This window comes from Equus przewalskii, chromosome 2 (genome assembly GCF_037783145.1).
Source record: "Equus przewalskii isolate Varuska chromosome 2, EquPr2, whole genome shotgun sequence".
NCBI classification, from domain to species: domain Eukaryota; kingdom Metazoa; phylum Chordata; class Mammalia; order Perissodactyla; family Equidae; genus Equus; species Equus przewalskii.
In genome coordinates this window covers 91573526-91588883 of record NC_091832.1, presented here as the reverse complement: position 1 = coordinate 91588883, position 15358 = coordinate 91573526, and the positions used below count along the sequence as shown (strand labels likewise).

The 15358-nt window shown below is 45.7% G+C and overlaps 1 protein-coding gene across 2 annotated transcripts in view; it reads right to left on the bottom strand.

Annotated features, from left to right (window-relative positions):
- Positions 1-15358, bottom strand: part of MAML3 (mastermind like transcriptional coactivator 3) — a 395058-nt gene that overhangs the window by 13168 nt on the left and 366532 nt on the right. For both annotated transcript variants that reach the window (XM_070611653.1, XM_070611652.1), the window contains exon 3: positions 767-1012. In XM_070611653.1, the coding sequence (XP_070467754.1) occupies positions 767-1012 (246 nt within the window). The remainder of the gene's footprint in view (positions 1-766; positions 1013-15358) is intronic.

Sequence of the window (15358 nt, the reverse complement as noted above, 5' to 3'; positions counted from 1 at the left end):
GGATCTCTTGTGGAAGGCCTCACGTGTTTCCTGGGATAATACTAAACCCAGCCTGGGGATCTTGAAAAGCAAAACACCTTGAAACCTCCAGGAGCAGCCCTCAGGGAAGCTTCCTTTCAAAGCTGGAGGAATTATATGGCAAAGGCGGACAATGATTCTAAGGTGAAGCTTCATTTGTGTTAGGCCTTCCTTTAACTCAAAGATTTCCTAAACTGCTTTAAAAGATTTTGAGAATTTTCTTAAGTTCACACCCTTTCTGTGACCCCGAGTTCAGGTTTCCAGGCAGTTCTGTGGGCCCTATTATTCTGCTATTGTTCCTGTTCTATTGTTCATGACCAACTCTGTAGAATTCTCCTCCTGACACTTTCCTCCAAGAAACAAAGTTCTCTGAATTATTTTCTTTTTTCTTCATGCTGGAAATATTAGCGTTTACGAAGAATGTAAGGCAGCCCTCTACCCCGCCATGCTGATTACATAGACCCTGCTACTACAAACTAGAAGAAAAGCAGTCAGGCATGAATTGAAGAAATGCCTCTGGCAAATGGGCCTTCAAATTGATGGCTGAAGACTGTCTTTTAAGAACAAACTAATTCATTCTAAGAAAAAGCCTAACTAATTGAAAGGTCTAAATTCTGCAGGTTCTTCTGTGATCCTGGGAAATGCTAGACTGTGAATATCTTGGCAAAGGACTGGAACTCCCTCGCAGACACCAGGTGCTGAATAAATGCTTGCTGAACGAATGAATCACGCCGTGGGCGCACGTTACCTGCTCGGCCAGAATCTGCTGCTGCTGCTGTTGCTGCCTTTGCTCCCGCAGGAACTGTTGCTTCTGCTGCTCCATCAACTGGGCCCGCTGGTCAATGAGCATCTGCTTCATGATGGCTGCCTGGGGCTGGCTGCCCAGGAAGCCGGCACCTGCGGGACTGGCTCCTGAGACCATGCTGCCTGAGCCTGGGGCTACGGAGGACTGCATGGGGCCTGTGGTCCGGGGAAGCCCAACTGGATGCTGCTCCTGGGAGGTTAGGAAAAGAAGAGAATGCAGCAATTCCACATTTAAAGGGAAGCACGGGGGAAGGGGGATGGGGCAAAGGCTCTGGCTTGTAGACCTAAGGGGTCCTGAGTAGACACCTTATATTTCCACAAAAACAACCCAGTAGTCTTCAAACTTGGCCTTACTACTGTAGAACTGGAGAGGCTACAGGGGGACAGTAATAGAGTATGGCTCTGGGAAATCTGAGACCAACTCCTGTCTGTTTTGGATGGGGCTGCCTAAGGGACAAGGCCTGGGTTTTCAGCTACATTCTGCGTTCCTCCAAAGGAAAGGGAATAAGCCTTTAAGGTGAGGCTGGGCTCACCTTTAAAGTCTGGAACAAGACAGCCTGACCTTGCCTCTTAATCCTTGCTGCCTACCTGGCCAAGATGGACTTCTTAGCTGGTAAAAGACACATTTACAGAAGACTGCTGGAATTTATTAATCAACAGATCTGCTATTTAATGGGATTCTCATTAATTGCAACATGTGAAAGCTTTGATATATGTAAAAAAAAAATCCTGCTAGTGAGACTTGTTGATGGTGAGAACTGCGAATATGTTACACTGACCAAAGAAACGTAATCTCTCAACATCTTCAAAAATAGAATTGAGTCGAGAATGTCTGGCATAATTTAAACGTGGGGGGGTTGAACTGGGTCTCTTGATTCTATAATTATGTGTTAGTCAGTTAAATGATGGCAACTTTTAAGGACTGGTCCTTAGGGAATAGGAGGTAAAGCGGTAAGGACCTGTTTACACACAGCCCAAGTGACTCCTTGGAGAATGTGCTCCGAGGGGAAGTCTGTAACAACCAGACAGTGTAGACCATTTGGGGAAAACACTGATGGGAAGAGTGGGTGTGTGACCATAAGATTCAGTTTCTAGACGTTTCCTTCCCTGTTCATTCTACCAAGCACATTTGGTAATAGCAAGTACTGTCTGAACATTTTGCAGAAATGTTCCTTTTAATTCATTCAACTTCCAAGTAATTAATCTGAACACAGAGGAGCTGATGTCTGAGATGTCCACAAATTAAATGGTACACATGTAAGGATACAGACAGTCATATTGTGAAGCAGGATTATGACTTAAATCCTAAGAAACGAATGTGAATAACTCTAGAGTCATTTAAAAAAACTTTCATCCAGTCAAATTGGATTTTCATATTTTTCCTCTTTTTGCTTTGCTACCTTTTCTGTATAGACAGTCAACCACACTGGCAGTTTCCTCTTAAAACACAGAGTCGAGTTTGGTCTCTGTCTCTCCTAGAGACACAGTCCTGGATTCGATCCCCCCAGCCTGGGCTTGCTGTACCCCCTTCCCTCCAACGTGTGGTGCTGAGCCAGTCACACTTTTCTTTCCTGCTGTGAGATACCTAAACTGCATCTTCTTCACTCCTTCCACCCACCCAAACAAAATGAAAAAGCAAAACACCATTATTCCTCTCACCCGGGAAACAATATCCCAAGAAGTTCTGGTTAGTTAGTGCAGTAGTCCCGGTCACCCAGCTAGTAAATGGAAGAACCAGAACTAGCAGAACCAGAACACCGAACCGGGGTCTAAATTCAGTATTCCTTCCACTAGCTCAGACCTTTCCCAGACGACGGCTCCAGGGTGCCCAGTGTGCACCTAAGAATTGCCTGTAGACTAAATATATAAGTATGTCTCTCATAAATGAACTGTGTTCTATTTTTTTAATGTAAATGTTGTTGCTGAAGTTAATAAAACTTCTCGCTTTGTGTATTTTCTCCGTAAATAGACAATTATCAGGTAGAAAGCTATGAAATATTTATATCAAAAAGACCTTATACTCAAAAATGCCAGGAGCCTTTACGCTACCCAAAAGCTTACTTTATGACTGACCCTGCAGGGGTCAAGATATTTCAGAGTTTTCCCTTTCCTCTCAATACTTGCTACTTGTTTTCCAAGCCCTTCCTTCCACTGGGATAAAGGTGTTTCTTGCCACCTTTAGAGACAAATGGCTGATTGACCTAACACTTTAACAAATGAACTCACATTGAAGTATAAATAGTGAACCAATCAGCAAAAACACATAGTTTTTTCTGAGTATTTCAGTATATTTGATACTTTCCAGTTTGATAAGGAGGAGAGAGTTGGAAAGAAAATGAAACCCAAGGGAAGATAAAGTTTTCTTCAGTTTGATTTTATGAGAAGGTCTGGTCTGGGGAGGCCCCATTTATCTTGGTGAACTTTGAGATAGTCCTGTTCTGTGTGACCAGTCCTGCTAGCTGGGGCACATGCCCAGGAGTGGTAAGTGGTGTCATGTTGCTTTCCCAGCCTCCCACCCGGGAAAAGAAGGGAGAGAGAGGCAAATGAGGTGATGATGATACAATCATCCCTCAGTATCCTCAGGGGATTGGTTCCAGCACTGCCCGCAGATACCAAAATCCACGGATGCTCAAGTCTCCTAGTCTGCTTTTAGTATCCCCGGGTTCCATATTCGGGGGAGCTGCATCTGCGGATGCGGCCCCCATGAATACGGAGAGGCATCTGTACATCCAACCACTTTTGACACCTGTCTTCCAGGAGCAAAAAGAAATAATTCAAAAGCACAGTGGGAAAAAGCCTTCCCAGAGGGACAGTTAGGTTATTACTTCACAGGATTATATATTTCCCTAAATGATTTCCTGCCAAAGGTTTTGCCTTCAGGTTTCTCACTAAAGACCCGAAGACATAACGGCAGGAGGGCTATGTGCATTTTTAAAGGATTGCCTTCCATATGAAACATCCGTGATTCTAGATTGGCACACCTTTAGGACTTTCCCAACCAGCTCTGCTGCATTCAACAGCGGGTGAGTGACACCTGGGTGTATATTCCAACGTGTGAAGATGCACCAAGTGACTCGCCTTACAAATTGAGCCGGCTGAGGCCATTAGCTGCTTCATCTTATATGGTGGCTTTTAACCTCCAGTCTAAGAGGGCTTAATGAGCAAGAGTCTGTCGAATCTCAGGATTTCAAGCCACTGTTCTTGTTTCTAAGGAGGACACACACTGTGTGTGCAATTAGAGAAAACCAGGCTGAGCTTTCGTCACCAGAAATGTAACGCCTTGAAGCCAAACGATGCAGTATTTTTAGTTTTAATTACTGGCTTGTTCTCCACCCCACCCCCTGCCCGACAACCTCCCTTGCTTTCTACCAAGAATCTTAATTCAGTCTCTTCCTCTCAGAAATCCAATTGGCTACACAGATCGTCATCATTCCCCAAACCTCTCACTCTTCAGTAAAATAAAGGGAGGGGGGATAAAAAATCAAAACCAAGAATCTATTTTACATGTCTTCTCCTAGGAAAAGATCTTCGCGATTTTCTAAGGGATGGAGCGAGGTAGGAGGTGTAAAAAACACTCTGCCTCCCCCCAAAGAAGCAGTTTTCTACTTCAAAAACCAGCTGTGGTAAAAATATCTCTCCAGAACAGCCAGCTGTTTATTTATAAATCTGTGCGTAGGGAAGCTTTATTTCTCTTAAGTGTTTTGAAGAACATGCATAGTGTTTGGAGAGAGGGCCCGGGGTGGCTGGCAGCGAACCAAAGATTGCTGGCTCCTTAAGGTGGGATCAGAAAAGGCTGCTGGCGGTGGTTGAGTCTGGGGTGACGGGACTTTGCGGAGAACTGGCTGGAGGACGCCCTGGGCTTCAGCCTTTTCCCGGCGTTCCTCGTCGGGGAACAAGGAGCAGCTGCTGTTCTTCCTCTGTCCCAGCAGATGGTGGTGTCAGCCCGGTCCTCCGGCTTCCAGCTCGCCTGCTCAGCGCGCGTGGCGTGTCCCGCCCCCCACCCCCATTTGCAGATGGCTTAATCATGACTCCGGTTCCTCCCCCGCCCCCGTCCCCCCGCCCCGCGCGTCTGGGCTAACGCTGCGAACGTGGAGCCAGGCAGTCGAGTGTTACAGCGTACAGCAGGTAGCCTGGCAACTGAGAGCATAATACCGAGCAGATGGTGTTCGCACGGCGTGATGGACATCACACACGACAGCCTGAGACAATCCAGGAATTCCCTGGGGACTCGAGGCCCTCTTTACACAAAATGAGTTCTCTCTCCATTGCCGTGTATCTCTGGGGTTATCTCCCCCCTCTCCCCGACTGACACTGAACTGGTTTCTTATTACCGACTTTTCTTCCAGCCCGAGGGGAGGAAGATTTCACGTGGGGGTGGGGGACCGGCCGTGGAAGGAAACGGAAGGGCTGGGAGCCGGAGGAGATCGTGGGGGGCGGAGGCCACCGGAGAGGGGAGGGAGAGTGGCGTAAACCAGACCCCGGGGCGGACTGCCCGAGAGAGGCAGGGTCTCCGGAGCCCGGGCTGCACAAAGCCGGCGCGGGAGGGCGGCGCGGAGGGGCGAGCCTCCACTCAAGAGTCTTTGCAATCGCATGGTCTGCGAACAGCCTAAATGAAATTTAGGATTTTACTTAAAAGGTCCCCTAGGGCGTAATTTAGCCTCTCGACTCGAGCCTATATGCTTACAAGTCCTTAGGGGACTCTAAGAAGTCAGGAGCCGGGCCCCTGCGCTCCCGGCAGGCCGGAAGATGCCTCTGCGCGCAGGCGTCCCTAACAAAGAAACCGACGAGGCGGGCGGCTCGGCGTTCCCGTCCCCCAATACCGTGTGGGCCCGGGCCCGGGAAGGAAACAGGAGCAGAGGGCAGGAGGGCAGAGAGGAAGGGTTGTTCATAATAGGAAAAAAAATAAAAATAATGCATAAACCAAAAGGACGTCCCAGAACACAAATCTGTGCTTTTCACACACACTGGACCAGGTCAAGTAATTAAGAAAAAATTTAAGTCAATCTTCAGCCCAAACGCAATTTTGCCTAGATAATATACATCAAGAGACTTCTCTGTCCAGTCTCTCCCCAGTATCCAGAGGCTTTCTTCTTGCAAAGGTACTATTCAAGTTTTAAGTTTCAGAGGAGGTAGTCTTTTCAAAGGTGGAAGCTGACGTTTCACGCAGAACATCACACTTGCTGGGAGAGCGTTCAGCAGTTTCATGTCAGCAGCACAGGATGAATCCGACACCCACGGGGGGCTGAGTGGAGGCATCTGGCTGTGACTCCCAGAGGCTCAGGGTGGTCAACTCAACTGGTACTCTGAGGCTCGAGGAAACCATCTGACCTCTCGGTCTCAGTTTCCACCTCCTCAAATGAAAATCCTATTTATAAGACTCCTTTCTTGACAATGAAAGAGATGAAAGAGTTATAGAAAGAAAATGGCTAAGAAGATGCTAACGCCTCCGCGCCCCCCCTCCCCCCCCCAAGTATAGGCAGTTCAGGAACAATAATGCGTTAAATCGAGGGTTTAAGTGTGATTCCAGGATCAGCATCATTAGCATCACCTGGAGCTTGTTAGAAATGCAAATTCTCAGACTCCACGTCAGGCCTACTGAATCAGAACCTCTGGGAGCGGTTTAACATGCCCTCCAGGTAATTAAGATGTCCCACAGTTTGAGAATCACTGGGACAGACAATCCTGGTTTATGGGCACTGACTGCAACTTGAGGCATCTGAGCTCTCTGTACCCTGATTAGATTGCAAACCCTGCACTTTCAAAAGCAGAGTGCTGAGTTGCTTAGGTTTGTATTGCAAATTAGTCTGCATCTGAAACAAAACTCCCAAATTTTCAGAGAGTTGCTCAGGCAACACAAACCAAGAATTCTGAAAGGACCCTATGGCCATGATTCTTCCAAGAAGGTCACTCCTCCTGCAACTCTGCGATGGAGGCTGAGGAGCAGCCGAGACTGAGGAAGGGGTGAGGCCAGTAAACTCCTTTGCTCAGGAAGGGAGTGTCAAACATCACTAGACTTCCCGTCCCTGATCTGATATAAGGTAGAACTATGGAAAGCTATGATTGGAGGAAAGTCCCCTCTGGCTGGAAAAGGTTCTTCAAACATGGAGAAGACCAGAAGCAACAATGGAAGATGATAGCTAATACCTACGGGGCACCCACTGTATGCAAAGCATCCTGCCAGGTGCTTTCACCTGAGTAATTAAACTCATTTTATTTATTTTAAAAACTCAAGTCTCTGAGCGGTTAAGTATTGTCTGATGTCCCATAGCTGGTGGTGGTATCTTTGGGACGCTGACTTTTCCACTGACCATAACATGCATCTGGTCTAAACTGAGCAGACCACCCAAGAGGACTCTGGAGTAAAGAGAAATGGGAAGGGGGTAAGGGGAGAGAGGAATGGGCATAGAATAAAAAGGTAGAAACTGTATTGGGATCAAAGGATGAAGTTGAAAGAGCACAAAAATATACATCATTTTTTATAAGTTGCCTGATACCCAAAATTAGGATGCCTTTGTCGTATCAACTTCGACATTTAAAGAAAGGGCATAAGATTAGACCACTCAAGCAGAAGTGGAAAGAAGAAACAAAATAAAATAAGACCTTAGAATTCTCTTTGAAGTTGGTCAAGTGTCAGGGCGGGAACTTGGTTTCAGGATAGTGGCTTCTTTTACAGACTTTCTTTGTCCTTGTCCAGAAGAATTTTTCACTATGAATTTGGAGAGTTGCTTACAATAAATTCATAGCAAAGCCCCAACAGGGCCTACCCCATATAAACCCCTCTGTTTCAGCAGATTGTTGAAGAAGTTTGGATAAAAAGGTTTTATGATGTGTGTTGGTGGTGTCCCCAAGATGACTGAGTTTTGAGGCAGTTTATCAATTTAGGAAGCTCATCACTGAAGTGGTGGTAACTTGGGGCCCAATGCTAAGCCTGCCAAATGGGTTCAGCAGAGTTCTTTGTTCAACCTCTAAGAAGGAGCAGTTTATCTTGGGGGAACCCAACAGGCCTGGGTAGAAACTTAGCTCCATCATGGGCCCAGTGACTGGCCCGCCCTGACTGTCTAACAAATAGCTTGTTGATATACTGTTATTGCTGTAACCTCTTGATCATGCAGTTCTAGAAAGTCAAGTTGAGGGAAGTGCTGTGTTTCTGGTTCTAGCTTAGCTCCTAAGACAATGAGGACTAGGACTTTAAACGTGGTTTACAATGAGCAGAATGGAGTTCCTACCAGGACTTTTGACTATTTAAAAAATACATGTTTTGCTGAGTTTTCCCCCGATCACTGGGAAAATTTGACAAAATTGTATAAAACTAGAAAGAACAAAAAGGCAATATTCATTTTTAACACTCAAAGGTGACCATGTTAATATTCTGATGTGTTTTTAGATTTCTTCTCAGCTTTTTTCCCCTGTATGCAATAATATATTTTGTGTGCTCGTGATCACTGTATATATATGATTGTATCACTGTTTCTTACTAGGTCACATAGGAGAGGTAGAAAGTTCCAACTTTTCAAATGCTTGGATAATTTTCTGGTAGGATGAGACTTGTACGGCATCATTCCAGCAGGATCTGCAGGTCTGTATGAGTCTTGCAGTGTCCAGCACAGAGCTAGGTGCACAGTTGCAAGAGAATAAATATTTGCTGAACTGAACTGACTAATTGGCTGTGATGAATTCTAGCCTAAACCAGTATCATGTATGATTGGAGAGGAGAATAAAAGATGGCCCTATAGTGAACTGCTTCTCCGAGCAACTGAGTAGAACCTCCACTGAAGAACTAAGCAAGGGTTAAAGGTGGTGGTCCAGTGCAAGATACGAGAGTGCCCTGGGCCACAGGAAGGTCAGGCTTTCATGGACTTTCTTGGGGGTAAAAACAACAAAAATACCATTTGTTCTTATCAGTGCTTTGAACATAGTTACCATAGGTCCCTCCAATGGAAACACAACTTTGAGAGTTATGCTTTTCCTCTGCCTTTGATGTAAATTATAGAGTCCTTTTGATCCCTTTGTTGTGATTAATTGCACCACCAAAGCAACTCTAAATTGGCTAAAAGTTCATTAGTGTGCAACAATAGGAGCTTGATTAAATAAATTATGGTACATCCATACCATGAATACTAGGCAGCCAATAAAAATCATGCCTTCTCAGACTATCTAATCACATAGAAAAAAGCTTACAATATATAGTTAAGGGGGGAAAAAGCAGTTTCTAAGAGAGTAATCAGAATAATCACCGTAGACAGAATTAGAAGTGATTTTTATTTTTATACTCTTTCACATTTTCTATTAAGAACGTATTACTTCAAGTAAGCATTATTTTAAGAAACTTATGCTCTAGAAAAAGTCTTTTAATTGCCAAAAAAGAAAGAGAGAGAGAGAGAGAAAGAGAGAAAGAAAGAAGGGAGCCTGTTTTCAAGGACTCCATAATTCTGATGAGGAGCGAGGATGCCCTAGTTCCTGAGCAGCTGGTGGCATCTTTGCAGAGGAGGAGCAGAAGCCACATCCCTGGGCCTTCTACATGGAGACAGCAGAGCATAGGGCCCAGTGGTGAAAGCACCTGACTGTGCCTGGAGAGGGAACTGAAGGCTTCTCAGAGGAAGTGATGTCTCGGAATGGCTTAGGTGGACAAGAGAGGGATGGCTTCCAGGACAGAGCACAGAGTGATCAAAGATGTGAATACATCCTGTTCTGAAATCCTATTTCTAAGGACTCATCTCATGGAAATACTCACAGCTTTGTGCAAAGGTTTATCTTTAATAGCTTGAATGATGCAGAGTAGGAAAAAATGAAAAAACAACCTAAATGGCCAACGTTGAAAGCATTTATTAAACTATAATACAACCCTCCCCCGACAAAAACCCAAACCTCATTAAGAATACTTAGCCTAAGCAGACATGGAACAGAATGTAGTGAGTTGAAGTGGGCCCCAGTTGTGTTCGGGACCTGGACTATTTCCACCTGAGCCCACCTTATCCTCTTGAGTGTATAACAAACATCCTTAAGTGGCTGTTGTCTTTTTCAAGACCTGGACATGGCATGAATGTGAACAAACTGAGTTTGGCTACAGGTTCAGCAACTAGGCCAGCTTGGCATTGCTTCGACAAAGAGCTCCCAAGTCCCAGAGAAGGCTCTGAAGGGCACTGACCATCTTCTGAGAATTCTCTGGTGCACCTGGACAAGCTTCCCTTTGTGGCACCATCTACTTTCTGTGGTTTTTCTCTATTCTAGGCTTGAAAGCACAGAGCATGGCCAGAACCAGCCCAATCTTTAGAGTTTAAGAACTCAAGAGACAGTGAAAACGATCATTTGCCTCCACAGGTTGTCTTCTCTGCGGGGCTGTAGGAAAACCCCAGCCCCAGGGGCTGTGAGACCTGCCCCACAGGGGTGGGCACGGCATCTGTCTGCATCCGAGTGGCCGCTGTCAGGACACATGGACTGCATGTGGTTTGTCAGCTGCTCCAGGAATTAGGTTTTTTAGCCATATGTTTGCTGCCTTTCTTTCCTTGATGTAAAAATAGGGAGGGGGAGGCAGGAGTCTCAGCTGTCTTCAGCAGAGCTGCTGGGGAGAGTTTTCTCCTGAGCTACTGTTTCCCCAAACCATACTTTTCTCTTTTATTGCCTCCTCCCCCCATTTCTGATGAAGTCATCACAGCAAAGATTGCATAACTGATGCAGAGGCCTATCTTGTGTTATCCTGGGAGACAGGCCAATGTTTCCGTTTATAGACAAGAGCACTGCCATGCAGCCAAATGGAGCTCTCTGCTGCAACCACTGCAGGACAGGAAGAAGGAAAGGAAAGCTTGGAGCTTGAGGGCGGGCTGTGAAGAGAAGACAGGGGCTTCCTCCCTCCTCTCTGCAGCCTCGGAGGGTAGCCGAGGGACACTAGCTCTGACTGCCTGGGGAAAGCCCCTTCTACAAGGCTGCTTGCGCTTGGCTCTCTGCTCTCCCCTCCTTCCAGAAGATGCTGTCAGGGGCGGGGAGAGGGGGAGTCCATGTCAGCCTGCTCTGCTGTTTTCTGACTGCTGAACCTACCTGTGGGCAAACCAGGTATGATCATGCAGAGGCTCAGAGAGGAGGGCAGCCCTCGCCACACTCCTGAGAGCAGAAGCCAGGCCAGCAGTTGTGCTGGGGTCTGAGGAGGCCAGGATCTGCGGGAGGGCATGAGCAAGTAGAAAGAAAAAGCAGTAACACTGAGAAATCTGGGCTTGTTACTTCACATATTTAGAGATTTTTGGCTGAGAACTAGGTTCCTAGAGAAAGGGAGTCTAGAGGAGGAGCTTGCACCTATGGGCAGGTGGGGATGGCGTCCTTGGACCCTGCGCCTTACATCCACAGTGGTCCTCGAGTTTAGATTTTCAGATACATTCTTCACACGAGGTTTTACATTGAGAAACCTTGACAGGATTGAGAGAGACTTTCTATTTCACGGCTTTAAGTTGTGTCCTGTTACTAGATTGCACTTGCCTAAAGCCTTTATGAATGAACATTCTTTATAAGTCCTGTGTTTATCTTGTGAATGGCATAATTACACTGCACTGTATTTTTAAAAATAAAAACACCACCTTCTTTTTTTTAACCCTTTTGGCATTTCTTCATTTTGTAAATATACCTGGTGACTCCAAAAAACAGAAGTGGCCCAGGTCTTTTGTGAACCTTGAGAAGAGCTGGGGGACAAACTGGGATAAAAACAGTCTTAGAAGAAATATGGACCTGAAAGAGGGTCTCCTTGATTGCACCTGTGTTGCAGTAAACACAGCTCCTGACCGCCCCCTGTCCCTCCAGTAACCTGGAGAAAGGAATCTGGAAACAATTAGAAATCCTCCTCTCCACAGATCTTACACTCGTCCCTCATTTTATCAGGACTGCTCTCAGGCAGCGTGATTCAGCAGGGCTTGCATACAGTAAGCGCTCATGAATGTTTGCTTTCATTGTCATCAATATTAATAATAATGAGGAAATTAGAAACTTGAGGTGGGGCCTACATTTTCAGCTCATATTTTGTTCTTTCTCAACAGATCAGTTCCTCAGCCTTATATAGGAAAACACCCTTGTTCACAAATGACCACCTTTTGATTAGGATAACAATTAAGTTGATAGCTAAATATGGAACTAGACCCTAGAATGAAGGTGAAGTTTATGGGAAGCCTTCATTTTAGTGAGGAATAAATCCACTCGTGTTGACAATAGCAATATAGGCCTTCAAAGTGGGGGTTATGTGCCAAAAATCATTTGCCACAGATCCCCTTTAAAAGCATAAATATTTTTGCTTAAACATCTGGGCTGGATCACCAGTTTCCTATTCTTTCCTACCAGAAGCTAAAGCCACGTCTGACCTCTTCCCATAATGTTACCTCAAATGCCCACCCCCTCCCCACTCTCCCCCCAAATTTCTTGTGCCAGTTCTTCCTCTAGCTAGCTGAATGAATACCCCACTTCTGCTATGCTCCCCAGATCTGGGCGAGTGCCTTTAGAACACACGCGTGGTTCGCGTACACACTTCTCCACCTAAAACCGCACGCCTGCTTTAAGACCGTTCACAACTACCACTTCCCTCAGAGTTGACTGCTTGTAGGAGGTTAAAATCAGAACAGGAGGGTCGGGCTGATTAATGCTGGAGTCGGAGAGGGAGAGCTAACCTGCTGCTCAGGCTATTTATCACCCTGAGCAAGCTTCCCCAGCACGAAGGATCACGTTTCTGGTCTTCTTTACCTTTTGACCGTTTCTCTAATATACACACTGAGTTTCTTTTACCTTGCTCCAACTAACTAATTACTTCACTTTCTCCCTTGGGTTTCTTCTCCTCTTTATCCTCCCCCTATCTTAACAATTTCTCAATCAGCAATGATGAAATCCCTCCCAAGTCAACCAAACCTTTTCTGGAAGCTGAGATTAAATATAAACAGCTGGAAACCTGCTGAAAGGTGGGGAGATGGGGGATGATGAACCTCTAAACTGAACTGTAAGTCTGTCTCAGGTCCCCATTATGTGGCATACAGGAAAACCCAGCAAGAGTGAGATTCCCTTCTTTATCTGCCTTAGGTTCTCGGGGCTTAATTTTTACTGAAGATAACTTTCTATATAAGGCCCAGTGAACATTACCTCTTAGTTCATATTTAGAAGCATGTAAAAAAGACTGACAAGACCAATCCAAGGAAAGAGGGAGTTGCCAAGTCTCCATTAGTCAGTAAACGTAAGCCCCCAGGGAATGGACATCCATGTGTAGGATGTTGAGAGATACCTCACAGCATGGAGGGGCCAGCCCTGTGCCATGGAGCCCATCACTGTGGAAATATCTGGGGCTGTAGCAGAGTCCCACTCACTCTTAGCACCTTCCAGAGGCTTTTTGGGGACAGAGCCCAAATGTATCCTGCAGTCAGATGTGCACACACCCTGGGTAGGAACCTCGAGAGGTCTGGAAGACTCTGATTCACTTTCTGCTAAGGGACTCAGATAAGGAAGGGTGACTAGGTCAGTGAAATATATTGCCAAGCCTACTAACCTGATGGAAGTTCAGGGATCTGGTTCAAGAACACGGAGCCTTATGCCTGTCACTTGAAGCTGTACAGTACTGCACAACCCTAATGGCATTTTCAGTTTCAGTTTCTAGGTCTCAGAGTTGACTTTTCTTAGAGAATACTCAGCCACAGGTAAAAGGAACAAACAAACAGAACAAATAAGCAAACAATGGACTTACTCACTAGGACACAAAAATCCATGGGGTTGGCTACAGGTTTGGGTGTGCTTACAACTTTGTTTTGATTTTACATGCAGGAAGGTACAATCACTCCATGGCCAAAATGCATCTATCACCCAGGAAACAAGCATACAGCACAAACCCTCCACCCCAAATCTGAGCACTAGAACCTTATGTGTGGAACGTATAATTTGCCATTCAAGTTTTCTTTCCATTCAGATATGCATCCCGCTTTTTAAAAAGCTTTGATTGCTCAAGGAGTGCCCAGGGGCCTCCAGCACCCCAGCACAGTGGCAGGTGTTGTGGCTGGAATCTAGGGGAAGGGCAGTCACGCCCTCGGTCTTGTCGAGATGCTAGAATCCCAGTGGAGAGACATGGTTTTCCTTCAGTGAAAAGCTCAAGGAGGATCCCCGCTTGTGAAGGGTGAGAGTGTGGCATGTGCTCCTATTCCATCGGATTTCCATAAAGCCAGTTTGGTCAGAGCCGGGATGCTCAGGGTTACACAGTCGAAAGGGGGTGGAATAGGGGGCAGGACACACGGGTTCTAGGGGTTGTTTGACCTGGGGCAAGTCACTGAACATCGCTGAGCTTCAGTATTCTCCTTTATAAAGTGAGGACACCTGCCCAGGTGATCTCTAAGGCTCCTACTGCCCTAGAATTCTCTGGTTCTGCTTGGGAAGAGCTCCATGGATAAGGAGGGGCTTGACTGGGAGCCTCGAGAGAAGCACTGATTTGGATTTGAGTGAGCAGAGGAGAAGGAAGGAGCAGCCACCTGCAAGGAGGGAGGGGTCTGTGCCCAGGCCCAAGCTGAAGTGTATGTGGGGTGTGTGGGAGAAAACCTGTGCAGCAGGCGGGTCTGAACACGGACAGGTCTGAATGCAGGCACAGACATCTGACCTAACCAACAGACAGGGAGCCACAGCAGGCTCTTAAAGGAAATAAAACGATAAAGGCATTACTTTTATAAGATTAAGCTGGTGTCAGGTAAAGCAGAGATCAGAATGGGGCTGGATCAGAAGGAGAAAAGTGGAGAGGCAGGGTCGTAGGCAGCCATTGGAGTAACGCGTCCAGGAGGTGAAGGGAAGCTGGCCGAGATTTGGTTACTGACTGTGGGAACTGAAGAGTAAAGAGTCAAATTTAACTGCAAGGTATATTTTGGCAAGAATAAGAATTCACACCCTCTTTACCATATGCAAATGTCTGGGGTCACTCTCTGGTCCACTGGTCCCCACCTCCTCCTGCTCCCTTCTAGTCTCTCACTCTGCCCTCAGGCAGCTACCAGAAATCTGGCAGAGGTAGTGATGTCTGCTTAAAAATTGGGCATCAGTAATTCCAGTTTTCTTTGTCCTCCCTGCTTTTTAAAAACTGAATTTATTTAAATGTGAACTGAGTATACAGTATTTTAAACATCCCTCTGGGCTCAACCGGGAGTAGGATGGTAGGTATATATCTTGAATATTTTCAGAACACTCACAATATATCCTGGGGATGAAGAGAAGATGCCAAATAGTAACAGGAAATATGACCAAAACTACTTTGGGAAGAAAAAAAACCTTTTCTTTTTTGTGCTTCCTTAACTTGCTTCCCCAACTTTCTACTTCCTCCTAAGTGTTTCACTTAACTTTTTTTCAAGAAGGCCTGACAAGGAATAATAAAAATTAGATAGTGGCCCAATTAAAGGGTTTTAACGACAAGTAGAATTCATAAGAAATGTGATAACTAAGTATCTCCTAGGCTTAATTAGTGGGTTTAAGCTCTATATTGGATTTTTTAAAAAGTCAGAAAATCACTCTTGGTCTTAATGCTAAATCTTGTCTGCAACAGAAATGGTATGATATATTT